The sequence below is a fragment of the Oryzias latipes genome, chromosome 22 (genome assembly GCF_053564925.1).
Source record: "Oryzias latipes strain Hd-rR chromosome 22, Olatipes_Hd-rR_3.1".
Taxonomy (NCBI): domain Eukaryota; kingdom Metazoa; phylum Chordata; class Actinopteri; order Beloniformes; family Adrianichthyidae; genus Oryzias; species Oryzias latipes.
This window is the reverse complement of record NC_136258.1, coordinates 20846485-20874167: the sequence shown is the minus strand read 5'-3', so window position 1 is coordinate 20874167 and position 27683 is coordinate 20846485. Positions and strand designations below refer to the sequence as shown.

At 38.3% G+C, this 27683-nt stretch overlaps 1 protein-coding gene across 5 annotated transcripts in view; it reads right to left on the bottom strand.

The window, feature by feature from the left end:
* begain (brain-enriched guanylate kinase-associated) overlaps window positions 1-23409 on the bottom strand; it is a 55164-nt gene extending 31755 nt beyond the window's left edge. Inside the window, exons 1-2 of one of the 5 annotated variants that reach the window (XM_023951355.2) lie at window positions 21637-23409; window positions 17293-17324 (exon numbers count right to left, since the gene is read on the bottom strand). In XM_023951355.2, coding sequence (XP_023807123.1) covers window positions 17293-17324; window positions 21637-23334 — 1730 coding nt within the window. In that variant the 5' untranslated portion in view covers window positions 23335-23409. Of the gene's footprint in view, window positions 1-2200; window positions 2444-16987; window positions 17144-17292; window positions 17424-21636 lie in introns of those variants that run through there. The other 4 variants (XM_078940591.1, XM_078940590.1, XM_078940592.1 and 1 more) reach the window with 4 other exon arrangements.
* Window positions 23410-27683: the final 4274 nt, after the last annotated feature.

The following is a 27683-nucleotide window of genomic DNA, read 5'->3' as shown; positions in this document are numbered from 1 at the left end:
ACCTTAAGAAAAGCCTTTTTATTCAGCCTGCAGTTTAACCCTAAACCACTTTTAATAACAGTGTGACAAGTTTTTATTCAGTTTTAAGCTAGTTTTTTTTTAACGCCATGGTTGGCTCTATGTTGGTTGTTCATAATATTACTGATCCAATAAAGGCAAATAGGCGGGGCAAATAGGTTTTTGGAACAATACATGTAGCTAAGGATTTTATCTCTTAGTTGTCAATTCAACAGGACCCACTCATATTTGAGTGGAATTTCCATCTCCATCCATTTTCCAAGCCTACTTAATCCTTTTTGGGGTCACTGGGATGCTGGAGCCTATCCCAACCACTGTTAGTTAAAGGTGGGACCACCCTGGATGATTCGCCAGGCCCCATTTCCATCAGTCATGATCATTTGTGACATCACTAATAGTATTCTGCATGGCAAAAATGAAGCTCAAAGTGTCGCGGCACTTTTAAACAAAGCAACTTTACCACACTCTAAAAAATATTCAAAAAACGGGAAATATAGTAGGAGAGAGTAAAGCCAGTTTTATTCGGACTATTTGGTCAGCAATCAACAAAATGCACCTCTATTGTTGCACAAATCTTGGCTCTGATAAAACTACAACAGTTAAATTAAATGTTTTCGAAACTAAATAGTCTTATTTTGTTGTGTTGGACTTTACATGAGAGTAACTGCTCCTCTTTACAACTAGTCTTCAATGGTAATTTAAGAAACTGCAATAGTTGATGGTTCTTAGTTGGTTTCAAATTTTAAAATGGGAGGTGGGTGCTTGTTTAAAATATTTTAAGGCTGCCTCTTTTGTGTAACAAGCCACCGAGTGGTTAATAAATGAACTGCCAATGCTCCAGTAATTTTGATTTTCAAAGTTGGGTCAAACAAAAAGTTTGTCCATACAACAGATAAAATATAAATTCTAGAAAAATTGTTTCTTTTTCATGTATTTCAGTTTGACATGACGTCTTTTGAAAAAAAGTTGTTTGCTTGATCCCAATTATAAAAAAACCATAGTTCAATTGCAAAAAGTAGAATGACTGCCTTTAATATCTTCTTCCTCTCCCACATAGGGGATTATAATCAGACAAGTGAAACCAGGTGTTGACAAATCAGAACAAAAAACATAAAATAGAAGTGAACAAAATAAATAGAAAAACAATTCTTAAAGAAAATCTAAGAAATTACAAATTACAGCAAACAGAGAAGACCTTTAAAAAACTATGGCAAACACACAAATAATCCATTTTCTGTTTTTGTCCCAGTTAAGCCGCATATATTTCAAGCTAATTAAGAAAAAATCCTTGAAAAACGTTTTAAAAAATTCTGGCCTCGTGCTGAATCTGTGTCACAGTCGACTGAAGCAGGGAGTGGTTCAGCCAGTGGTTATCAGTGACCGGAGTAAACATCATGTGGCAATGTATTTTAGTCATTGTTCAGTCAGATGTTCACGTCAGACTTAATAAACATAATAAACTACAGTTTTCCTGCACATTGTACAACTACATAAAGATCAAATCTTGTGTAATCGCTACATTCCAAAAGATGTTCTACTTAACAAATAAGAAACGTCCCAACTCTTTAAAAGCACAACACCAGCTGCACAGCATAGGGCAAATTTTTAGACTCAGTCTTCACAGCATAACTACTCCGTACACATTGGTGGTACCACTGATGGACTTGCAAAATAAATCCTAGTTTAAACATGAGGGTTCAGAATACACACAACTTTAGTTTTTATTATTGTAAAAAAGCGATTTAGACAGATTTTTCTTCAGGTCATCGTCTTCAGCTGCTAATGTTTATTTTTTTGAGAAATGTATGAGCCAGGAGGTTGCTGCAGGTACGTGGGAAAATCACTTGCGGGGTCTTATCACCAAATAATACCCGTTTAATTAAATCTCTGCACGCAGCCCTTGTTTTTGTTTGAGGGTATTCAATCTCTTGTCGCCCTCCGCATGTTTTAGACTGTGGCTGATCAAATGCAGAGCCGTGTTTACTGGGACGCAGATGTCAGCCAGCACATGAGGAGATTTGAAGATGATTGCTTTGAATTAAAAGAAGAGATACAACGTTTTTAATTGCTTATAATAATCATGACCATCTAGTGAAAATTAATTTCTAGCGGTTGAAATGAGTAATGGATGCTCCAGCAATGAGGATGACTTGGACTTGAGACACTTTTGAGACCTTCTTACCTTCTTTTTGGATGTTTGCAACCATTTCTCTGGGTTTTCAGGGCTGTTTTGCCAATATATATCTTTTTCATATTTTTCTCTGTGCCTTCCCTCTCATGTGTGTATTGATGCTGCCTCTGCCGCGGCTGCTGTTGCTGGTCGACTGAATGTTGATGCCGTGTATGAACTCTAACCGTGAACCAATAGTCAAAGTTTTAAGTCTTGCCTGGGGAGGCAGATAGATGTTGGCTATCTGTGATGACCCTGGCAAGAGAGCAGAGAAAAACAGCTTTGAAATTCCACCAAATAAGCAGCACATTTCAATACATGCCAGGGAAACAGTAACTGTTTGCGTTCAGAAGGATCTGCCTGGTCACTATGAAGGAGCAGAGGGAGCAAATTAATTATGTGTGTGTTCACTAAACCAGATTAAAGAGTAAAGCACATTGAAACATCCTCTTTTCCCCACCAACTCTAGTTATCCCAACAGCCATCTTTCTGACTTATCGTTTACATCTTCCTCTTCTACTGGATGCAATAGAACGCAGTGACCACAAACTACAGAACCCCATGGAATAAAGAGTTATTGACCAGCTGACCACAGGAGTGACCCCTCAATAAATCAGTGTCATGATTAATGCGTGTTTCCATTTCCTCTGCGGTCCAGCAGTTTGCGCCTTGTCCTCCACACAGAAAGAACTTCATAAGCAGTCACATGCTGTCAGAAATAGCCAAGAAAAAGCTTTTTCAAGTGTGACCATCATACTTTTTCCAGACACATCTGTGTAATCTGATAGTTGTGAGCGATATGTCATAAATTGAGAAAAGTCCAAGGCAAGGATGATTTCTGCTCTAAATGAGAGCAGTGATAGATTATCACTCGTGATTAAAGATTATCACTAGTGCAGCAATACAAATTGATGTCCATGGCTGTCACAATTCCTTCATTGTATTTGTTACATTAAAATAAGAATTTAAGGGTTAAACTATTCTTATCCAGCTCATTTTGATCCCTTTTTATTGTGAAACTTTAAGAACAAAGTGAGTCCTAAACCAGTATTAGATTTTTTTCTTCATTTAATAAGTTATTACTTTTATTGTTAACAATAGGTCTAAAAATGATTTTAAATAACTTACAGATATTTTTTCTTTAGAGTTGTCTTTTGCTTGGAAAAATCCAGCTCTGTAAAGAATTCAGATTTGTCAAAAATCTTATTTGTTTAAAGATGGGTTAAATTGTAGATGTAGTTGTATACTGTGTTGCCCAAAACGTGATCAAACTTGATTTAAAAAGCGCTTCTGATACTTGTGTAGCTCAATCTTATCCTTTATATGACATATTAGGTATCGCTTTACATTAAAAGGGTTGGTAAATAATTGGGGTAAAAACAAACAACAAAAACATTTAAGGAGGCAAGATGCTGAGCTGCTACTCCTGCTGCCCCCATTGAATCCCAACTGTAGCAGCTATAAAAAGCTCAGTTGCATTAAATTTTTTTAATGCAACCACCCAGCATAGTTTCTACATCCCAAACACCATCTTGTGTCTTTAGATGGAAACGTGAGGTTGAACACTGAACACTAGCTCCAAGACAGACAAACATTTTACAGGAATTGTCAAGACAATACGATCTTTTAAAGAAATGACCTGTCTGTTTTATTTCTAAATTTATAATTATTGTCTGAACATTAATGTAAAAGTACAATAAAGATATGTGGTGTTATTTATTAACTTTTTTTTTTTTTTATACAAATTAGAATTTTTTTACCACTAAATTAAATTTTTACAGTAACCGTGTCCAGATTTTTGAGCTAAGGCTTTTGAATAAAGGTTCATATGCTATGAATTTATTTGTCCATGTTTTATTTACAGTCACAGAATGTAAGTTAGTTTATTTAAAACCACTTTGAATCACAATGAGCCAGCTGTGCTTTTATTTTCTCAGTGTCTACAAAGTAAAAGGGCGATGTTTAGGAGCAAACTGGAATAAATTCTGTGTTGCATGCCCCATTTTAATGCCATACTATATATTGTTTTTAATCACCCCCCAGCATTGGCCCCTTACTTGCAGTTCTTGAAAACACAATTAATACAGCTGCTATAGCTCTCCTCTTATCTGCAAGTCCCAGGGAGGGAGAGCAAGAAAGCCAGCGGGAATCGCTTCCGAGTTTAGGAAAAGTGGCTGTATAGAACTGTCCTCACACACACACACACACACACCCACGCGCGCGCACACACACACACACACACCCACACACACAGTCCCCTGCAGTGAGTATGGAGTAGTGTACTCAAACTCTAAGATAGCACCTCCCCTCAGGGGATAAACAGCAGATCCTCGTGCCTCAAGTGCTGTTTGCTAAAGTAAACACTATCTATGGGCAGGAACAAATTCAGGTCCTCAGAGAGATTTGTGACAAAGCTCATTGTTCTTTCTGCAATGGGAGCCAATGGCAAAACAGCCAAAAGTGTGAAGACTGAGAGCCCAGCGTCACAAAGAACTGATAAAAACCCAGCATACTAAAAAAATAAAATAGTTTCTAAATATTTCTTGTCAGAATACAGAACACAATGTGGTGACTCAAAAACAACAAAAAAAGAATACCCTCCATCACTCTTCTCCATGTCTACTCCCGATACAGTGGCTGTTTAATTCAGAATAAAACCTTTATGTTAAATCCAAGAAATGTTCAGTGGCAGTCAGCCTCCATCTTGCATTTACAACAGGGAGCCTTTATGCAGCTCAATTTACTAGTAATGAGCCACAGTAGGTGCGAGAGGTAAGCTACTGCCTGCCACATACACCATTCACAGGCACCAAATAAGGGCATTAAACTTTAATAGCCATAGTGCCACCCCCTCCTGAAGTCTGCTATTAAGCGAGCAGCAAACAGAGACATCACAACCCATTGTAAACAGAGAAGTGTCAGCTCATAGGAAGAAAAAAAAATCTGGTCTAAATTTAGTTGTTCGGGAGATGATCTCATGACTCTACGTTACAGTCTGACAGGCTGAAAAACACTGGGTCATTTCAGAGTCCTAGAAAGGCCCAAACAGCAGTTTGTCTGTCAATATGTTTACATGCACAGAGCTATTAACCGGGCTTCTATATATCTGTCAGTAAACAAGCACAGGAAAGGGATTGGTTTATTGATTTAAGTATATCTGTACCCATTTGGACAGGTGATGCTAGTGGATGTCATGTAATCTCTGGGGCAAACATCTCTGTACATCTTCTCTGTGCCTTTATTTTGCTTTTTCTATTTTCATCCCTTGATGGACAATCTTCTCTTGGTTACTACATCTGCTTTTTTGCATAAATGTCTGCACAGAAATCCTGCTTAAAGTCCTCTTTAAAATATTCAGACATAGTTTCTTTAACTTTAATAAACATGTTTGTTGTTAGAAAATTATCACTCGTGTTTTTTCTATTAAAAATGGTTTGAAAGAGTCTGCACTTTAGTAGTTGTTATTGTTAGTAACATCAAAATAACATGTAATACATTTTATAAAAATCTTTGTAGAAAATCCTGATTAAAGAGGATTTTGTTGGTTTTTACACTGTTTAGTTTTCCCATAGGTGTGGATAATCCAATATTTAACCTTTCAAAATTGTCAGATCCTATATATAAAATCATATAAAAAGCTAAAAACTTCAAAAATATGAAAGTTTTTTTTAACAAACATTAGTTGTGCAATCTGAAAAAGATCTTTAAGAAAGCATCCTTTCTAGTAAAAGCTAAATTAAATAAACTAAAATAAATAGGCGCCTGTTTTTTTTGCAAATAGTTTTTAGTTTGAAGTTCCTGAGACTATATTCTTTATTATTTTTATGTTTTCTTTTCATTATGAATATGCAATTTTTAGCCTAAATCCAGAAAAACTGTCTTTTTCCTAGGACATAGTTTCTGCAGAGCGGCTGGAGTTCATTAGAAATTTGTCTCTGATTGTGGGCGAAACTGTTGGCACAGAGTAAGCCTGCTCTCCTTCCCATCACCCATGAATGAGAGCTATCTGTTTACATGCCCTCCTCCTTGCTTACAGCTCCTCACACACCCAACCTTACAGTGGGTCTTTAACATAGAAGATATTGCAGGCGACACTGAAATAGCACATGCTATTTAAAGTACGGTGACTGCCCAACGATTCATGCGATCAACTCGAATCAGCTGATTCTGACAAGGGGAAAAGTGGCTTTGCATATTGGCAGTGCACTGATATGTAACAGTAAAGGAAAGTGAGAAACGGCGCAAAGCCAATTTCCACTACGACAGAATCAGCAGTACTGCTGAACCGTAGACAATGGAATCTAGTAGTCGAATGAATGTCAACACTGGAGCTAAATCTCTGGTGTTGAAGGGTTAATGCTATAGGAACCCGAACAGACAGAGATTTCTTGAAAAACCTCTGGGAACATTGGTTGAAAAGTCAACTATTTTCAGCATAGCTCATCCTCTGATAACATGCTTGTCTTTGCTATTGTACCAGTTTGGGAAAAGCTGTCATCAGAACTCCAACTATAAGGTTTTAGACATCAAGTTCCAGCCAATGATTTAAAAAGAAACAAAATATAAAAAAATGACATCACTGTAAGGTGGAGAACATTTGAAGTACTTTATGTGACAAATGTTTCAGTGACATTTAATTCAAATGCAAAGCCACTGAAGGTAATGTTGAGGCATATGAGCTGTCTATCCCATTATAAATAATTTGTTTTTGGAGCAATACACACAGGACTGCAGTTCACTTTCCAACAGTTAAAGGTGATTTGAGTTGCTAAAAGGTTTTGCTCTGCCTGTTAAGGAAACCACATGAAATGGTTTACAGACAGACATGTTTTGATGTATTGAGAGATTTGACAATCATTACCAGAAAATCTATACAAAAAAAGTGAGAGCTCCAACACACAGATACCTCAGTGCAACATGCAAAAAGAAAAAAAAAACATCCTGCTGTGACTCCAGCTGTGGCCTCCTGTGGAGACCTGACCAGCTTTAGAAAAAAAATAAAAATATGAAAAAGGCTTACAATTTCAACTTAGACAAGCTAAACTTTGCTGGTATGACTGAAAACTAAAAGACATCAAACTAGATCTGAAGGAAGTTTCAGAACGTAGCAGGGAAACATACACAGTTTTAGGTACATTTGTCTCCAGCTGTTTTTCTTTTGCAAAATAAAATTCCTCTTGGACTGATCTCAAACTTGTTAAAATACCATCTGCCACTATGACATTTTGTAAGTATTTTGGCAACATATACTGTTGTTTTATGTGCACTGTGTAATTAAACGATTAAATATTAAGGAAGGGGTGGAACTTTAGTTTTAGCATGCTAGACTCTATAACATTTCAGGTTGGCTTTTATTGTGAAAATGCATGACTGGAATCTTTTTTGTGCTCTGACAAAGAGCTAAAAACGTGTGACGTTAAGGCAGCAAACTGTGTTGGTTATTGTACCCATTACGCCATTATTGCTTAGGTGGCTTAATTCACAGAATTCTTCCTCCAGCTGCTGGTTGAGGAGAAGGCTGCTCTGTTTCTGGAGTCTTGCATCAGAAAAAGGCGTGCTGTTCAAGCAGAGCTTGAAAGCAAATTCTGATGAACAACACTTCTGCTAAAGTAAACACATATTGCTTTTTGTTTTAATAACTTTAATGGCTTTGTCAGTTTTAGCCTATTTGGTTGTTGCTTTCTGTGGTCTAGATTTAGGGAAAGAACAACTTATTCAACCTCACAAATAATCGCTTCAGCAAAAGCAAAACTGTGACTTTGCATACTTAAAAATGCATCATGACTCTTGTTTACCAGCTTGTATCTGACCAGACAAATGGATCAAGAACGGATCTTTTAAGCCAAAGCATTCAACACAGTCCTGAAAATCCTGTTTTCGGTATATTAACATGTTCGTTTGACATTTTTCTCAGACATCTCTGAGACATTTTTCTCAGAGAAAAAATTGAGCTTAAAAATGTAATCTCTGAGTGTTTTGTTTTTTTTCTATTCCAATCGTTATAAAATAGGAGCAGACCAAAAAAATGCAGTTTAAAAAGCTTGTAGCAGTAAGGAAGAAGCTACCATCGAGGACACAAGCTCCCTCCTCTGCTCCATTCTGATGCATCCACTTGTAGACGACTAGATCCATGTACATCTTCGCTTTCCTCGTCTGACGCCTGACGTCTGACTCAGTACTGTTCGGCTGGATAGCTCCAATATCAGTCACCATTTTTGTTGCACCAGTAATGTTAAATTGGGATGTGAGGGGCTGTAAGATGGCAGGAGATTGTAAACAGATGGCTCTCAGTTATAGGTGATGGGAAAGGGGGGCAGGCTTACTCTGCTTCCAGCAGTCCCATACACAACTTAGAGGTGAATTTCTAATGAACATCTGCTGCTTTGCAGAAACTTCATTCCAGAAAACAACAGTTTTTTTTTTAAATTTTGGCTAAAAAACAGAATCATCGTAAATAAAAGACCACGGATAACATTTATGCAATAGATCAAAAGACGATTAGAGTGGGTCTTTCAAGGCTTGACCAAAGAAATCCATAACTGTGTCTGTTGATGTGCTTAGAAGTAACCCAACAACTTCTCAGATTTATTTAAATACCCAAGAAGTTGCAGGATTTTTATACCAGGCAGCAGTGGATGAGGGTTTTTTTTTCCTGAAAAGAAAAACAACAATTGGGCATGATCATGCAACAACAACAGAACACAACAAAACTTAGTATGAACATGAGCAAGAATGTGTTTTTCTAAGCCAGTCTAAAAGGCAAGTTTGACTTCCATCAAATCAGGCATGTTGGATGAGTCATCCTCCTATTATCCACGAGGTGTAAAAAGAGCCAAACGAAATGGTCTACATTGTCTGTTTGCTTTTTAAACTATCAAATAAAGGAACTTTGTTTATGGCAAATCTAACTTAAGCACGGCAGCTTTAAACAGCCTGATTTAGCCTGTGCATTTTTAAAGTTGTTTCTCTTTTGCTTGGGGTTTGATGTGATCTTTTGAGCTTGTATCAATTATACTTCATAACAGTGAACCCTTTCTGTGTTATTGCAATGAACACATCTTGAGGGGGTAGAACTGGACAGTCTTTGCTTGCATTATTTGTTCTCTCTGTAAATGTACCCTAGGGGACAATTGTTATGCAATTGTACCTAATACAGAACTAACCTATGGGAATCAAACTGAGCTCCAATAAGCCCATTTGTTTCTAAATGTCATTAGTAATGAAAACTACAAGATGGATCATTAGAATCAATGAAAAATATAGTATTTGAAAGGTCACTGTGTGTCCTTCCAACCAAAACTTCAACCTACATGACCCAAACTTCCTGAGAATGAATTAAACCACTGAAGGATCTCTTATTAGCAGAGATCAGTTCTCTAGGGCAGTTTAATCCAGTTTTGAAGGTCTGTTATGCCACAAAATCCATTCATAAGATTTCTTCTTTGTAATATTTGAGCAAAGTTCAGCACACTTTGCTGAATTAGGACCCGTTGCACACAGAAAGAATATTTACCATTGAGATTTCATCTAAAAGGTATTCTCTATTCTTCTCCAATATCACAGGCTTTAGCAAAGTACAAGGAGGGGATTAAATAACTGTACTTGGTCCGCCTTTCATGCTGCTAATTACTTCATATTTGTGAATCTTGTGTGTAACGTGACACTTCTGGATTTGAAAACTATTGGTTCACATTTCAGGTCTAGTAATTTTCCGTTTGCCTAATAAACCAGTTCCTCTCCATATTTGCTCTCCATATTTGCGTCAGATGCAATGTATTGAGAAATTCGAGTGGAAAAGAAACGAAGCACAACACAGTTAGATCGGTTATTTTGCTTTTTCTAAGTCCAGTTACTCCTTTTTTATTTGCATCTCCTGCAGCTTGCAACAACCATCATGAGTTTTCAAGCTAAAACAGCAGCTTCATATTTTTCTTATGCTTCTCAATAATTCTGTCAAAGATTAAGATGTACATAAAATATGCATTGTAACAGGAACCTTTTCTGGAAAGCCCAAATGGCCTGCAGCAGCAGCATCCTTCAAGTTGGAGTCAGTAAGCCTTCTTCAGGACTAAGAACAAAGCAAATCGAAACAGTGCACATTATTTGTACGATCCTTGTCCCATATAGTAAAGATTATGCTCTTTCTTTGTACACATGCAATGCAAGAAACCCACACATGGCTGACTGAAAATACCAACTATAATAGATGTTTTTGGGTTTGGCAAAAAGAAAAAGACTAACCGAATTCCCTCTGAACTGATGTATCTGAGCTTTTAAAGCATTTTGTTCTTTTGATGAGTAATGCAACATTTCCTCAACTCCATTAATTGTACCTCCCCTGAAAGAATTTAGAGACCTCCTGGGAGGCCTTCCCCACTCTTTGAAAACATCCCCCCCAGAGAAAAATAGCTTCAATACAAAACTTTGTATTATGTCCTGTGTTTTGTTTCTTTTCTTTTCTTTTTAGGTCAAGGGAAATAAATATAAACTAATAAAAAGAGGTTGAGTTCAGGTTTAAATTCCGATGTTTTTCTTTATAAAAATATTCTAAAAATCAACTAGAGCTTCGATAAATGTTATTTCTTTATAAGCCAAAAGCAAAACTGAAAGATTCCTCAGTTTTTCTCTTTATTTGTACCATTTTGATCCAGATTAAAAAACATTTGTTTTGTTGCTTATCTATTTCTTGATCAAATATCCCCTCCATCTGTCCTTCTGTTTATTTGCAGCAAAAATAAATAAAATTATGATTCAAAAAGGTAGTTGTTTACTCATCCCCAACATTTTGAATAAACTACAACTACAGACAAAGAAAATCAGATGTAGAAAGGAAAGCTCCTACAGCTGACCTTGCATGTCTGTGTATTCTGACTATAAATATGTTGATTGTTAAAGTTTTGTGTAAGTGGAATTCAGACCTTGCTGTGGTTGCTATGACAACATAGTGATGAAATAGTTGTGCTTTTGCTCTGATCAGACATAGGAAGTTATACTTCTACTTCTACTTTTTAAGAAATAAAAAACACATTTTAGAGTTTCAATTTTCATCTTAAGGCTACACTTTCCGCGTCATTAAAGCACTAACAAAATGCTTTTTTTCCCCTAATACTATTTGTTGTAATATTATCTCAACTCTAACCAAGAATTTGAAATTAAAGATGCTAACAGAAATAAAATAAATCACATAGAACATTTACATTTGTCTGCACCTCATATTTCTTCATATATCTGCCTGCATAAATATACTTCTGCCATTATAAAGCAGGATAACGGCTTTTGTTCCAACTATAGCTATATGTCCTAAAATCTCTAATTCCTGCTTTAAATCAGACCAAGTTCTCGTTCTGACTTTTACATTCTAGACTCTTCAAAAGCCCTAGTGCTCTCTGTAAAACTCTCTAGTGTTCATATCAGCTTAAGAAAAACCAACGCTGCAGAAAATTGGGTTCTAAAAGACCCAATCTGATGAAAATCATGTTTTATGATGTTTTTCCTTTTGTACGTTTTTTAGATGGAGTTGAACTTCTTATATACATCAATTATTTCCAACTTTGTGTCATGAGTTCAACAGAAAATCTTTTTATGATCTTCTGTCTCGCCTTGCTCTGACCCACCTGCATGACTAGAATTATGTCCAAGATTTAAGAATTATGAACTGACTTGTAAATAGGTGAAATTTTGATAAATAAAGAAGAAATTATGCTCTTTCTTTTTTAGCAACCTAAGAAATAGACACTTTAGAAAACCAAAAGTATGGTCTAAAAAAATACACGTCTTCACAAAGTAGTATTCAAAATAAAATGATTTAAAAGATTATTACTTTTGTTATTACTTTTTTACAGCAACATAAAATATATTGCTAAAATCCTACTACCTATAATCATTGGATGAAGATAAATGTCATAATGCGCTTTAAAGAAATCTAAAGTAAAAAGAGATTTTATTATGACTTCACGGATCACATAGATGTTTAACCGCTGAAGCATAAAAATATCTCAATTTAAAAAGCACATAACTGCAGAGCATGAAGACATTTTGTCTTAACACAAAAGTCCTTCTGTAATTATTCTCTCTTTATGGCTGAAGCCTAAATAGGACATCTGGAAATCTATCATGCGTTACACGGAAAGAGGTGCTTGTAGGCTGAACATACAGCAGCATGCACGGCCCTCCAGGGTGCAATGAAGTATTTATTGAGGCGTAATGTGTGCAATATGTGCACAGACAGTGCAACATGTAGCTAGTGAGAATGCTGGATAGTTAACCCAACTGAAACCTAACAAAACACAGAAGTAAAGGGAACATGGGGGGGGGGGCAAAAAAGACATTTTTGAGAGCACAAAAAAAAAAAAACATCCAGTCTTAATTGTGGTGACAGGTGGTCATGTGTTCATTTGGAAGGATTTGTTTGCACGCCGGGTGTAGAAGGACAGACGTACCTCCAACAGCAAAGGGCAAGGTGGGGAGTCAAAGCAAGAAGGAGCATTAATATTTATATGCGTGATTCACAGGTACCTACATCAGAGAGCAAAGACACATGCTTACTCAAAGACGAAGCTGAGTGAGCACCTTCACATCATCCTCCAGATGCTGCAGTAGCCTGCCTTCTCAAACGCCAACTGCATAAATCCCCGATCTTACTGACTTGGAAATAATTAGGCAGAACAATGAGGGAATGAGGAGGTGGTAAAGCGCTTCAGGCTAACCTGAAGGGAGACAGCTGCTTTTAGGGGGGGTGCGTGTCTGCTTTGTATGGATGCAAAGAAGAAGCAACAAAGGCACATTCCTCCAAAAAGTTGAGTGAAGTATAAAAGTTTGATGGAGTGCTTAGTAAAACTGAAGACAATGAAAGTGGGAAGAAAATTAAAAAAAGGCATCCTGACTTTTTCCAGATTCTTTGAAATTAGTCACCTCTGGGTCCTTGCTTTTTTTAGCGACTGTATTTTCACAAGGACTTCATACTTGTCAAATCACTGAATTCAATGAAAAAAAGTGAGATGGGGCACGGAGAATGTTGTCATTGGCAGACAAAGTATAAAGGACCCTCTGAGGTGGGAGGCTTCTTATCAACCAGTTAGAAGTTTTCTTTTCTTTTTACGTCAAGCACACTTTGTCCTTATTTTGACAGTCGTAATGCAGTCGATCAGGACTTTGCCAGGCGCCACAAATCACCTGACGAGGAATGCATTAATAAAGCAGAATATAAGAAGAACAGCTGTTGGCACAATCTATGCGCTTTGAAGTGGAAAATTAAAAGAAGGTGGAGAAGAGGAATTACACAGCATTTTATTCATATGTACTAAATATCAGAAAGACAGATTTTTTTTTAAACAGTCCTTATTGTTTTTGTGTTCTGCTTTGAAGGATTTGTCAGAGTTCAGTTTTACAGAACAAGCCTCAGTGTGCTCCCAATGACATGTATCACTTCAGTTGGCACATGTGCAATTATGTGGCTACAAGGAAAATGATTGAACAGTAGTTTAGGGCTTGTTAAGGAGTTGCTTATTCATGTTTACTTAAAATTACATTTCCAAGAAGGAAATTTCCGGTAACAGGGACGGCCTGAACAGGTCATTTCATAATTGGAGAAGATTTTATGTACCACCCATCAATTATCCACAAACAACATACAAAAACATAGTTTTCAGCTAAATTTACATGTCTTGAGACCAAATTTATAAAACTAAGAGAAAAAAGTGCTTGAAATTAGTTTTGAAAATAACAAATCAGTCTGCAGTACCCCCTAAAATCCATTTTCCCTTGTCCCCCTCCTGATGTCCAAATCCAAATTTAAAGAAAAGTTTAAACTAAACATCCACTGTGTGAACATTTGTTTTATGCTGCAATTTCAAGTAATTATCCATGTGTGCCACTACATGAACCTAACCCTTTTACCGAAACAGTTGCTTTTAGCGAGAAATTGATCCTATTGATCAATGTGTAGAAGAAAATCAGAAAAGTGAAGGTTTACTTTTTAAAAATTCTGAATCCCAAAGAAAACCCAATGTGAATAATACAGACCATAACACAGTGCCGTGGAGGATGCTCTAGCACACACACACACACACACACACACACACACACATGGCAAATCTTTACCTGTAAATGATGTCCATTCCTCTCTCCTTCTGGACAAAAATTTCAGCGACTTTAACATTAAAAGTCCTCCTTATCTTATTTTAGTTATAGAAGTGTGTTGTTCAGCATTAGTCATTCATTAATTATTACTTCACGTTTTGAATAGAAGTCCACCTTTAAATTATTTTTAATGAGATTGCATCCGCCATTTTTGCAGTGAGTCAAAGCAAAACATAAAATACTGAGAAGCCCCTGGCTGCAGTTTCCAGACCAAGGCGTGCCTCAACATGGGCGGTGTTAAACGCATTGAGGCACGCCCGCTATATGGGATTTATCCTCGCAGTTAAGGTTGGCATTCAAAAATACTAAGAGGCTCATTTTTGTGTAGTTGATCTGGTTCCTTCAGTCAGTACTGATCAGTTCTCAGGTACAGGTTGGTTCTGGAGCCTGTCCTAGATGGGATTGGTTTCTTGCAAACTCTAACTTATCTTTTCACGTTATCAATTTAAGTGAAGTAGTTCCAGATTTTGCTTCTTTTTTCAGTGTCACTCATTTCTGTAGGTTTTTGTGTTGATGTCTCTTCTAGTCTTCTTATTGAACCTGGCGCTCTATTCCATTCACGCGCTGCTGTGCGTGTAGCGAGCTTTCGCTACCCCTCCCCTGCCAAGCACAAACACGTATTGACCAATGATGAGCGGTTTGAAGAGAAATTTAAAAAAAAAAAAAAGAGTGAAGGACAGCTAAAAAAAAATGATTCCCTGGAAGAAGCCGGCTCTTGTCGTTTGCTTGTAGCCAACGGTCGGTAATCGGAACCAATCGTATCCATAATCGCACGTTTAGCTCATACTATCGTTGTTTACATTTGGCTGCCACTGCGATGAACTTCTGAGCGCCATTTACACATTTCAGACAAAGCGAAAATCTCCAGGGTTTATTTATGTCATGAAAGACATCCTGTTCATTGACTTGCTTAGTCTGCGAACGTGCTGAGGCAAAGGAAGGTGGTGTCTTCGTCCTCTGAGCAGAAGCAGGGAACACAGAGGCAGTAAAAAAGGAGGAAATAGTGGAGCGCTACGCGTTGAATCCCGCCCACGTTGAGCCACGCCTCGGTATGCACACTGCATCCAGTGGTTGTTGAAAATACTGGCTCTTTTTAAATAAACTTTGAGTAACAATTGAAGAACAAATGCGAGCTCACAAGCGCCCTCTGTTTTGAGAGATTGATATTGCGTACCTCGCCATCTGTCTTTTCAGTGCACTTTTATGTCACATTTTAACACAAAATAAACGAAACATGAAATACATTGAATGTTAAATAGAAGGGGTTTACATGTAATAAGATTTTCTACAATCAATTGTTTTGAAATAAAGCATTAAATTTTGGTTTTTCATATATTTTGGGATGCTAAGGGGTTGCTTTGCCAAATTTTGCAGTTGCTTTAGCAACCCCTAGCTACCCCCTGGTGGCACCCCTGCTTCTTGTCCATGTTTTTTTACATTTAATTTAGTTTTTTCTCACTTTAAATGTTGCTTATTAAAGTCCCATGACCGGTTTAGCAGTTAGGGAATTATATACTGTAAAATTATTGACCTGATTTGCATAAAAACTTTAAAAAAAGGAGGAATTAAAACCCAAATTGATCCTCTAAAGATGGTCACAACTTAAATGATGATTATTTAAAATATTTCAACTTTGAAATAGTTAAAATCATTTAATCATTGTTTAAACAAAATATTGTTTAGAGGTTTAATCTACAATAAAACCTAAAAACCTTTATGATACGAGGTAAAACGTCTTTCCAGCTTCAAAAAAGTAAGGCAAAAACTGAAAGCAAAGCTCAAAATACCAGTGTTTACCAGTGTCTCAATGCTTTTTGTCATTCTTTTTGCTTTTATCAAATCAAATTTAGCATCTTTCTCAGTGGTGGAAGATAAGACACCAATCAAAAATCTCAAACATTTGTTCAAGAAGTAAAGAGTAAAAATCAACATTTTGACTCTTTTTTTTTTTTTAATTCGATCTAGAAAAAGAAGCGAAAACAATATAACTGTGAGTGTTTTGATCAACTAAAACAAAACAAAAAAAGTACTTTGTGAAATGAAAAACAAAACTTTCTCCTCATTTATTTGCTCCAACATCCATAGATTCTCCTTTGTCTTTTCTTCCCCATGATCTGTGCAACTTCAAGAGTTTGCTTTGATGAGAGCAACTTTTTTCTCATAACGTGCCTGTCCTGCCATAATTGGCTCTCTGAGGTATTGTCTTGTCTGTGAATAATAAACTTAATTGCAGGCTATGGAAATACTGGATTCTCTATTCCCACGCAACGAAAATCCAAATGACGACTAATTTATTTTAGCAGAAGAAATACACAAATCAATTGCAGCTGCAGATTTTCTCCAATAGAAAGTAGTAGCAGCCTCACTGCTGCTGCAGTAACAACCAGAAAGGCTTCAGTTTACTCAAGCGTCCTCCTTCCATATTATCCTGTCATGCTATACTGTTGAATGTTTTGCTGACCACCCATCCCCTTTTACCCCCCCCCCCCCCCCCCCCCCATCCACACACTGTAATAATGCAACACATGGACAAGAAGTCACAGCAGCCTCAGCAAAGCTCTCCAAACAATAATTGTCTTCACAAGCAGCAGCACTCACTCATCTCAGAGCCGGTAATAAAATCCAGGCATGCACTTCTCTGCTTTTTTTTTTCCCCCTTACCGTTTATATGCTTTTCGCCTCATTTTCAGCAGATAAGATCACTACATTCAATGAGGCTGTGCGTCCCCTCAGAGCAGCATGCATTTCAAAAAGCAGACTCCTCCAGCTCTGACTGGAGACAGGCTGGTAGCCAGGGAGAGGGATAAAATGAGAGAGAGGGGGGGGGGGGCTGCAAACTGAATGGAGAAGGAGGAAGCGTGTATAGGAAGAGGAGGGGTAAAGGGAGTGATGAAGAGAAGGAGAGGAGGAAAGGTGCGGTGTAGGTGTGACGGCCATGAGAAAAGGAGGAGGTGAAAGAAGCTAACCTGTTGTCGTGTCGCATCTCTCCATCCGAATCCTGGTTGAAAGAGGAGGAAAGAGGGTAAATGATTAGACATATTTATCAAACTGATTCATCTGCCACCGCCGCTGCTGCTCGAAGTGAAGCACCTCTTATCTGCTGTTTAACAAGCCTTCTGAGTAGATATGTCTCAGCAAACAAATATATCCATTATTTGCAACTCTCTGTTATCAGAGCATTACATGAGAGATGGAAGGGTGGGGAGCATGAAGACATGATAGATTAACAGCGCAAAAGAAGAATGCTGAGTGCTGCAGAAATTCAGGGAAAGTGCCAAAGGGCAAAAAGCAAGCTTAAGTTTCTGAAAGAGGAGCAACAGAAATGAACAAGGATGGAGGAAAAAATTTAAACAAAAAAAAATTCTGGATCCAATTTTAAAGAAATGGCCTCACATGTTAGGAAAACGAAGTCTACGTTAGCATTTTTTGTGTTGTTGTCGCCAGTTGTCCACCCTTGCACAAAAACTGGAAACGAGGGGTGGGAGTGTAATGTTTACTCAAAAGTGACTGTATATATCAGCTTGTTTTAATGTAGTGTTACTGCATCATGGTTTGTGGGAAGCAGATCCTTGTTTGCATGCATTTGTTTGTTACACGTGCATTATGCATGGCAAGAGTTTCACAGGGGATTCATCATTTACATTTTCACTTAGGCTTAATTCTTCAGTCCAAAACCGATTACCTAGGGTAGTTTCTTGAACACTGCGGCTCATACAGCCACACTCATGAAATACAATCGACAACTTCACAGAAGTCCGGTTTCGTTAATTCGCAATGCGACTGCTGGTGTTTGTGTGTTCACATGTTGCATGCCTGCAGCTTGATTTATTGTGGAGGATTCATTAAGGTTTAGTCATGAACGTCACGCTTGCACAGCCATGTCATACAGTTTATTGGACAGCACTGCGTGTTTATAGGCATGTGCATGCTGCCCTTCACTGCCTCGTGAGGGTGTTACAAACCCTGAGAATGATACAGCAGGATGACTCATACACCTACTGAATGAGACAATGCTCAGTAATCCCCTCCATCCATCCCTTCATTCCAGCCTCCCCGTATGCAGAGGGGAAAGCCTGGAGAGAGTGGGAGGTTGAGAGGATCAAAATTCCTTCAAGGTTCTGACTGAATAAAAATAAGCTATCAGAGATGTGAATTTGTTTACTGAATCATATTAAATAACTGTGATAAAGCAAGAGCTGCAGGAGCGTATCACTAGAGAACAGCTGATTCACGTTGGTACATTTTGTTGAAACGGAATTCCAATTATTTCCTTTTTATGCAGTAACCGTACATCAAATTTATTTCCTTAAGAAAAAAAACAACAAAGAAACATAGTTCTTTACGGTACAAACAATTGATCAGGGTGTCAATCTGTGCCAGAAACCTTTCACCTTGATGTCACCAAATGGTTTGTGAAAATACACTACAGCTTTAAGTTTCTTGTTTGATTGTACATTTCCTGGGTGTTGAGATCAAGATACCACTGATGCTTTACTCCCCAGGAACATGCTCAAACCTCAGGAGAGAACTAGACACTCACTAACACTCTTAGGGTAAATATTCTGTCAAATCTTCATGCTTTCCAACTGTAGTGTCAAAAATCAGAGCTCCATCTCCCCCTCTGGTCACCAGCGGGAACCGTCTCCAGAGTTCTGAGTGCACTTCATCTCCCAGGATCCCAGGCGCACATTTTCTGAATGCCACACACCTGACTATTTATTTGCAATCCCTCACAGTATAAGCACTTCACTGAGCCTCACTCAGTGCGAAGGATTGCTTGTGCCACTCTGCCTGCATTACCGAGCTTTATATCCTGACCTGATCTTCTGATTTCCTGACCCTGATTTGTCTCTGACACCATTTGCCTGCTGCCTGCCACAACTCTCGCCTGGATCCTGACTACTCCTGGTTCTTCTCTGATGCTCCCATGCTCGTAATCGACCCCGCCTGCCTGACCCTGATTTGGTGTTGTCGACTTTTAGCTTTGATAATAAACCTGCTGCAATTGGAACCAGCCGTGTGCCTGTTTTGTGACAGAATACTTCACCAAGAATGTTTTTTACCTATTTCTTGGGGGCTTGATCAAACACCAATTCTGTCATTTTCCAACCCCAAAAAATCTGTGCAATAAAATACATACTTTTGTAGTGTTGCTTTTTTTCTTCAAAGTAGCATATTTTTCAGTATGTTTTTCGATGGCTCCTAGATTTGTCACATTTATTTTGAAAGCATGAATTCCAACTTTAACCTGCTGCTAGATTTTACATCCCTGTTTGCTTTCTCGTAAGAAACACCCTCCTTGGCAGGCTGATGACCCAATCAATAATGGTATGATGGATTGCAGCGGAGCAAGTTTTTTTTCTAGTATGCCAAATGTTATCTTTATAATTCACACATCAGCTGTGCTACTGCGGGAGAGCAGAGGTCCAGGGGAATAAATTTTAGTAAAGAACCTGCAGTCCAAAACCCCCCAACTTCTTCACCAATAGAGGTAATAAAAAAGAAAAAGATCCTCACAAATGTACTTCAGTGTTTGCATATATTGATGCAGGTTAGGGTCACAGTGGCCTTCAACGCAAAAGCTGCAGATTCAAGAAGATTTTGGAAATGTTGAAGTTATTTTCATACGGCATGCAGCAGTGCAGAAAAAGAAGTATTTGTTACTCGGAGTAAAAAGTCATATGTGAAGTGGATAAGTGAATGTAAAACTGCTAGAAAGAACCTTTACTTTCTCATTGCTGTGTCTATATTGAATGTTTAGAGGCCATACAGATGCAAATGCTTGAGAACCCTTTCAGATCCTTCAACCTAAGAAAGTGCTCATTTACTGCAAAAAGATCCATTCAAAGTTCAATCCTAGCCATGATTTGACATCATTTAAAAAAAAAAAAAGCGAGCACAAGTGATAGATGAGTTTTGCATCTACTTTAGAAAAATCTTGCAGCTTCTTCCTTATATTTTGCCATATAACAATGGTTTCAGTCTCTGTCATCTTTTACATTTTGATTTGTCACATTCAATTAAGTCATATACCCTGCATAAAGGATTCATGCCTTATTCAACCACCATAAAAAATAACTCTGCTTTTAATGAATTCTGATCAAAATTACAATATACCATTGAAATCTTTACATTCCACTTATTTATCACACATGGGGCATCATTATTCATCCACTTAACTATGCAATATCAAAAATACAGCACTCTCTTTGATTAAATGTGCTTTCTTCTGTTCAAGTTAACCAGATTGATCACATTTACAGCGGCAAAAATTAAGTTTCTGCTGGCCTGATCATTCATGTTAACAAATGTATGTTTCGTCTGTAGTAGAGTTTCTGGAATCCTCAAAACCTCAAAAATTATAAAGCCAACTTTGAATGATGCATAATCCAGCCATTTTATGTCTTTCTTTCATTTCATTTTTACTTTATGGATGTTTACTTCTCTTTATGAATACTAATTTCCACAAGCCCTTGTTAGGCTTTTTGATCAGTTAAAAACTAAAGTTGTCCTTCTGTAAAATTATTCTTTAAATAAACCTATATATAAATACATATTTTTGGTTACAAAATGCCTACAAATCTATTTTTACATGTCCAAGGCAAGTCAAGTCCAAAGTTTAGGAAGAATCAATTGGTATGATCTTCTCACCTCTCAGTCTGCCTTCCCATTAGAACATTTGCCAGATTATTCTGCTTCTTTATAATAGAACCGCTAACTTTTTTTCCCTGTACTTTTGGTTCTACTTTCTTTCTTAGGTTTCCTGTCTAGTCTGCTTCACACAAGCAGACAGGGTAAACACACCAGAATCCACTTGCAAGCAAAGACCCTCATTTTTAGGCAGATCAGCATTCACTTGTTAGTTCAAATGAGCTTTTACACCAGCTCAAATGCTATTTTTAGATGTACTTTAAAACAATCAGTGGCTGTGCAGTAAATTTGTGTTTACTCTGTCTGCAAAACCGTAAATTTAGCACACACCTTTTGATTATGAGACGCCTGACTTTCAGGTGGAATTGTCTTCATTTCTGAAACGTCCAGTCTCAAATTTCTAGATGATGATCAAGTCTTTTAAATCTCTTTTTTTGAGGCTCAAGTGAGACATATTCTGCCACAAACATGAAGACAGCCATTATAAAGAAAAAGATTTAAAAACAGTCACACATTAAGAAATTTAGAACAAATATTTTTTTATAATATTGCCCCCAAAAGTTTTTAAATTTAATGTTTAATTTCTTCTGATTAAATGATCAGAATTAAATTCTAATGTTTTTCAATGCATCAATGCAGTGATGTGGTGTTGTACTCACTGTCACATTGGCAGCCCGAGGCAGTGAAGCAGATCTATAGGACATTCTGGGAAATCCCTCTGGCCAGCTGAAAACAGGGCAGGGGCTGCTCCGCTCAATGGTGGTCAGTTTAGGAAGAGATGTCCCATAACTTTTGGGTGTCACTTTTTTCTCTTTTTCCCTTCCTCGTTTTGTAATCCTGTCGTCCTCCCAGGAGGGTTTTCCTCTTTCTATGGACTTTTCTCGTCCTTTCTCGTTCCCCCAAATATTCTCTTTTATCCTCTCCCTCTGCCTTCCTTTCTCCATCCCTGTGTCTTCGTTTCTCTCCCATGGAATTCTGGTTCTCTTTTCTTTTGCTTTTTCCAAAGTTTTTCCCAGCACATTGTCTTTCCCAATGGTTCCATTAGCCTCCAGCTCGTCAAGCCGTCTCACTCTGTCAATGTCAGTCTCTAGATAAAGTCTCCCAGTGGACGGCTGGGTTTGGATCTTCGTGCAAAGGTCTAGGTTATGCTCCTTGTATGAGTGACTACCCCCTTTTACTTTCCTCAAGACTTCCTCAGGCTCTAAGATCTTACAGCTGGGTAATGTTTTGCTCCACTGTTGAATGGAACTTGTAATGTCCTTGGAGTCGTATTCCTTAATGGTCTGAAGGTTTGAGCTAGTCGGGCTGTACCACAAGCTTGATACTGATGTGGAAAAAGGGTTTTTTTGGGCTGAGTGAATTGGAGGGTAAGATGGAGTCGAGGGTGGCGGAGGTGGTGGAGACATGTAGGAATGGCGAAGGGTGGATTGTTGCTGAGGAGGACCTTGTTCAAAATTTAACACTCTGCAAGTTACCTCATTCAGAAACTGGGAGAACTTGCGCATTTCCTCTGCTCTTTGATCCTGCTGACTGGAAAACACAGACGAAAGGCTTTTACCAAGCCTGGGCAAAGTCATGTTTGGCTTACCTTCATCTTTACAAACTTTGATAGCAAAACAATTGCTGCTTTCATCTTGAACTGCAGGATGAGAGAATACGAGGTTCTGATAAATAATTTCATCCTCAAACCGAGAAGCTGACGAGGCCTGGTTATTGTTGCTGGTTTCTCCAGATGGGTCCTCCGAAGCCTCATTGTCTTCTGTTTTGATGGGTGTCCTTAAAAGACAAGTAGCTCCTGAGCTCCAACTGTTTGTATCCCAGCTGCCATCATCATCACTGGAGCTACCATTGCCGCTTTGGACACCCATGCCCCACTCACTGGGACTTTGGGAGGAGTTTTCCAGACTGCTTAGCGATCGCCTCCTAATCTGTGACACTGATTCCCTAAGATTGGGCAAAGAGACCTGGAAGCTGGAGGGAGATTCTTGAAAACTTGACAAAGATCCTTGGCGGCGGGAACCAGGCTCTTGGAGGCTGAGTAAAGAACCTTTTGAGCTTTGACCTGTGTTGCAGTGAAGGCTGGAAAGAGAATCTTTGAGTACAGGAGAAGACTGGCGTCTCAGTGGAGGGTGATCCTTGTGGTCACTGTAAGGTCCAGAGAAGACAGGACAAGATGAGGTGGAAGAGCAAGAGCCACGATCTTGCCGAGTTAGAGCCATTCTTGATTTTGGCTTTCTTTGCAAAGTAGCCATATTAATCACCTTAGCTCCTTTTCTTTGCACAGACTTTTGTGATCTCTGTTGAACAGATTCCAGCCTGAGACCATCGTTGGAAATGGACACGCACAAGTGAACCATCCCAGGCGCAGTTCAACACTTTTTTGTCCTCTGGCTTTGCCTAATTTTAATTGTCTGCCCTAGTTGCCCTGACCTCCAACTGTGCACCCAAGCTGTTGCCGTGTGACACACTTTCACACCACCACAGCACAACACACAATGAAGCCAAAAAAGGAGTTAGCATCAGATAGTCACTTGGCTTTAACCAAATCGTTACTATTCATACCATGTTTCATTCATTTCTTCCTAAAATAACTTTATAGATCAGCTGCTGCATCACCAGCGGTTTGTTAGCGGGCACCGTCTCTAATGAATTTGTGTATTGACAGGAATAGTGTTGGAACACAGCTGCATATCCAGGTCAGAAACATTGATCAGAACAGCCACTGAAATGTGCAGCCAGATTGCAAATTGGACGAATATCGACAAGGAACACGTGGTTTGTTTTATTAAGCTTACTTGTGTTGGTTGGGCTGTGGAATAATCAGTACGTTTAACCTGCCCCTTAAGAGGCTCTTGATATTAATTAGTTAGTCCAAGACTAAACTCTACTAGAATATCTGATGCAAAAGTGTTTATGCAGATTTCAGCTAACTTTATGCAGGCAAATACATGAGGCCAGCACTAAATTATGTTTCTTTGTCACCCTCATTTAAAATCCCACCAATAATTTTTGGATCTTTTGTAAATTCGTTCCCAGTTGTCTTTTAATTATGATTATGCTGTTTTTCTTTTTTTTTAAATTGCCTTTTTCTGGGTCATAGTTTCTGCAGAGCAGCAGTAGTTCATTAGAAATTAACCTCTGAGTTGTAGGCGGGACTGTTGGCAGGGAGGAAGCCTGTGCTCATTTTCCATAATCCTTTTGTCTACAGTCTCCCGCCAGCTTACAGCCCCTCACAGCCCTTTACAACCCAGACCTAGCGTTACCGGTGCAACAAAAAAGGTGAGCATTATCAGACCTATCCAGCCATAAAGTTGTAAGCCAAATGCCAGCTCAACCGAACTACAAGCTTTTTCAAACGGCATTTTTTGTTTTAATTTTTTTTCTCCATCAAAAAATAAATAAATGCACAATTACGATTTTCATTGGAGAGGGACTTTAAGGTTGGAATACAAAACAAGAATTATGAACAAATCTTGTTGTCTGTTTAGTGAATCATCACACTGTTGTTGACAGTTGAGCCAAAAGACAAGGGTTTTGCTAAGCAGAGGATCAGATTTTAGCACAACGCCAACTTGTTAATTAGTAAATTTTATACCCAACAGCACAATTCAATTTCCAAAGCTGAGCTCCATCTGCTCTCTGCTGTTCCTGCTTCAATGTTGTCCCTTGTCTGCCAGTTTGAACCTGGCAAAATGTATCCCAGGCTAACAAAAGCCAGCTAATCTAAGCAGGTAACAAAACGACAGGAAAAAAAAACATTTTGTGTTTAAAGCCTAACAAATCAATGAAGTGTGGACATTTAGAATAAACTATTTCTCCATAAATATTACTTTATGTGTGGAAAAAAAAACAGGCTTATTCATCTTCACATGTTCACAGTGTCTATACAAAAAGCCTCAGGACTTGAAGTTATAATCAGCAGCATCAGCTCCCCAGCTAAATGGAAAATAGAAGTTTATGGGTTTTTGATGTGCAAATGTATCCCTCTTCAACAGTCTCCAGAGAAAGTTGTTAAGTGTATTTTTCCACAATTCTAATGTTCGAACACACAAGAAAATAGAAAGATGAGATACAGAATCCAGTGTTTAAGATGCCAAAAAGTGCAGCTGTTGCATCTTAATTTGACCCCGAACACTTTATGGAGAAAGATCAGGAGTCATCTCGCATGTTTAAATGCATATTTTTACGCTCACTCAGATGGTTACAATTTGTTTGAATGTCTTAAATAAAAACACATTTACAATACATTTTGCAGATACAGTCAGGACCATAAATATTTGGACAGAGACACATTCTTTTTTAATTTAGTTTCTGTACATTACCACAGTGAATTTTAAATAAAACAACTCAGATGATCTCCAAAAGATTGCATAAAAATGTGAAAAACTAAAGCATTTTTTAAACCCAATACCTTCATTTCATGGGCTCGTAAGTAATTGGACAATAGACTCCCATGCTATTGCATGGGCAGGTGTGAGCAATTCCCTTGTTATGTCATTATGACTTTATGTCATTATGGCCAAGTCAGTCACCTGGTCTTAACCCAATTGAGAATGCATTTCACTTGCTGAAGACTAAATTTCAGATAGAGAGGCCCACAAACAAACAGCAACAGAATCAGCAATCTAAATAGTGCAAAAGAGCAATGAGATGGTTAAAGTGGCAGTTTAACGGTGCTAAGAACAGTAAGTAGATGAGTCTGTGATGGCAGTCTTTGGTGAAGATGATGTTCTGAACAGGTGTGAACGGTTTTCAGTGTGAGTTTGTAGCAGGGAGTGGAGGGGGCAGAGGGGGTAGGGCAGGGAGAGAGTTGAGTTTCCTTATCGCCTGATGGAGGAAACTGTCCTTGAGTCTGCTGGTTCTGGCCTGGAGACTTTGCAGTCTCCTCCCTGATGGCAGGAGGAAGTGACTGTGGGATTTGTATGAGGGGTCCCCTGCAATCCTGACGGCTTTGCGAGTGAGGCGGGAGTGATAAATGTCCGAGGCCACTGAGAGGGACACGATGATCTTCTCAGCTGTTTTTACAATGTGCTGCAGATTCTTCCGGCAGGACGCAGTGCTGGCTCCGTACCACACAGTGATGCAGCTGGTCAGGATGCTCTTGATGGCGCCCCTGTAGAAGGTCTGCATGATGGGGGGAGGAGCTCTGGCCCTCTTCAGTTTGCGGAGGAAGTACAGGCGTTGTGGGGCTTTCTTGGCGAGTGATGCTGTGGTTCCAAGACAGGTCGTCGGAGATGTGCACCCCCAGGAACCTGTTGCAGCTCACCCTTTGTACCGCAGCACCATTGATGATCAGTGGAGCGTGCTGGGTGTGAGTTCTCCTGAAGTCCACAACCATCTCCTTTGTCTTCACCACATTCATTGCAAACAAAGGGGTGTCAACCAAATATTAGTAATGACCATTTTGTTTTCAGTTATTTTATTTGTCCAATTAAGGGATTGTGTTTAAAAAATGCTTTAGTTTTTCACATTTTTGTGCAATCTTTTTGTTCAACCCATGGAATTAAAGCTGAAAGTCTGCACTTCATTGGGATCTGAGTTGTTTTATTTAAAATTCACTGTGGTAATGTACAGAAACTAAATTAGAAAGAATGTGTCTCTGTCCAAATATTTATAGTCCTGCCTGTAGTTAGGAAGTACTTATTTTACTATTAGGGCTCCATCATGTCAAGTGCACATGTTACAGTTTCTAATTGAGTGCATCGGCATGGTTTTCTTTATGAATAATGCCATGATGGTTCCATTTTTCTTTACAGGAATGTTAACAAAACATTTTATATTAAAGGATCCAATAAATGGAACTGAGATAGACTTAAAAAAAATACATTTGTGATCTTCATGCAATCAGTATTTGTGGCATGAAAGCTTAATTTAATTCTATTTAATTATGTTTATTTAAGACTTCATTTGTACAACAAAGGTAATCTCAGTGCTGCACAAAACGCAAAAACCATGAGTCAGAGCTTTATTAATCATGATGTTATAATCCAATATAGTCCAGTTAGTTTCAATAAAGCCAGATTATCTCAATTGTCTGCTAATGGTTTATACACATGATTAACAGATTACGTCAAAGAGCTTCTAATGTAATCCTCGTACTAAGCAATCAAAATAAAATAGTGCAAAGGAAAACTCTGTAAATGGAATATTTAGACTGAAACCTTCAAAAAAACCAAAATCAGCAAAAGCAACCATCTACCTTACTCTGCATTCTCCTTGACTGTCTTCATACTACTGTTTGACTCTCTGGGAACATATTCAACTGGTTTAAATCATATCTCACAAACAGGACAGAATATGTGGCTCTGGGGACTGCTAAATCTCACACACACACGGTCACCTGCGGAGTGCCTCAAGGCTCTGTTCTTGGAACTTCACTTTTTACCATCTACATATCTCCACTCGGACAAATCATCCGTAAACACAATATTTCATTCCACTGTTACGCCGATGACACAAAGTTATATGTGAAAATGGATTCCATTCCCACCCTAACTTCTTCTGCCCTCCAGGCATGTCTCGAGCAGATAGAGGCGTGGATGGCTGAAAACTCTCCAATTCAACAGCAACAAGACTGAAGCCATATTAATCAGTACACCTCACCAGATCAAAACATCTTTCATCAAAAGCATTTTGATGAAAGATGTGATTTCTGTTTCTGGTCACAACATTCTGCTCTCTTCACCTGTGATATTCTTGGTGTCAA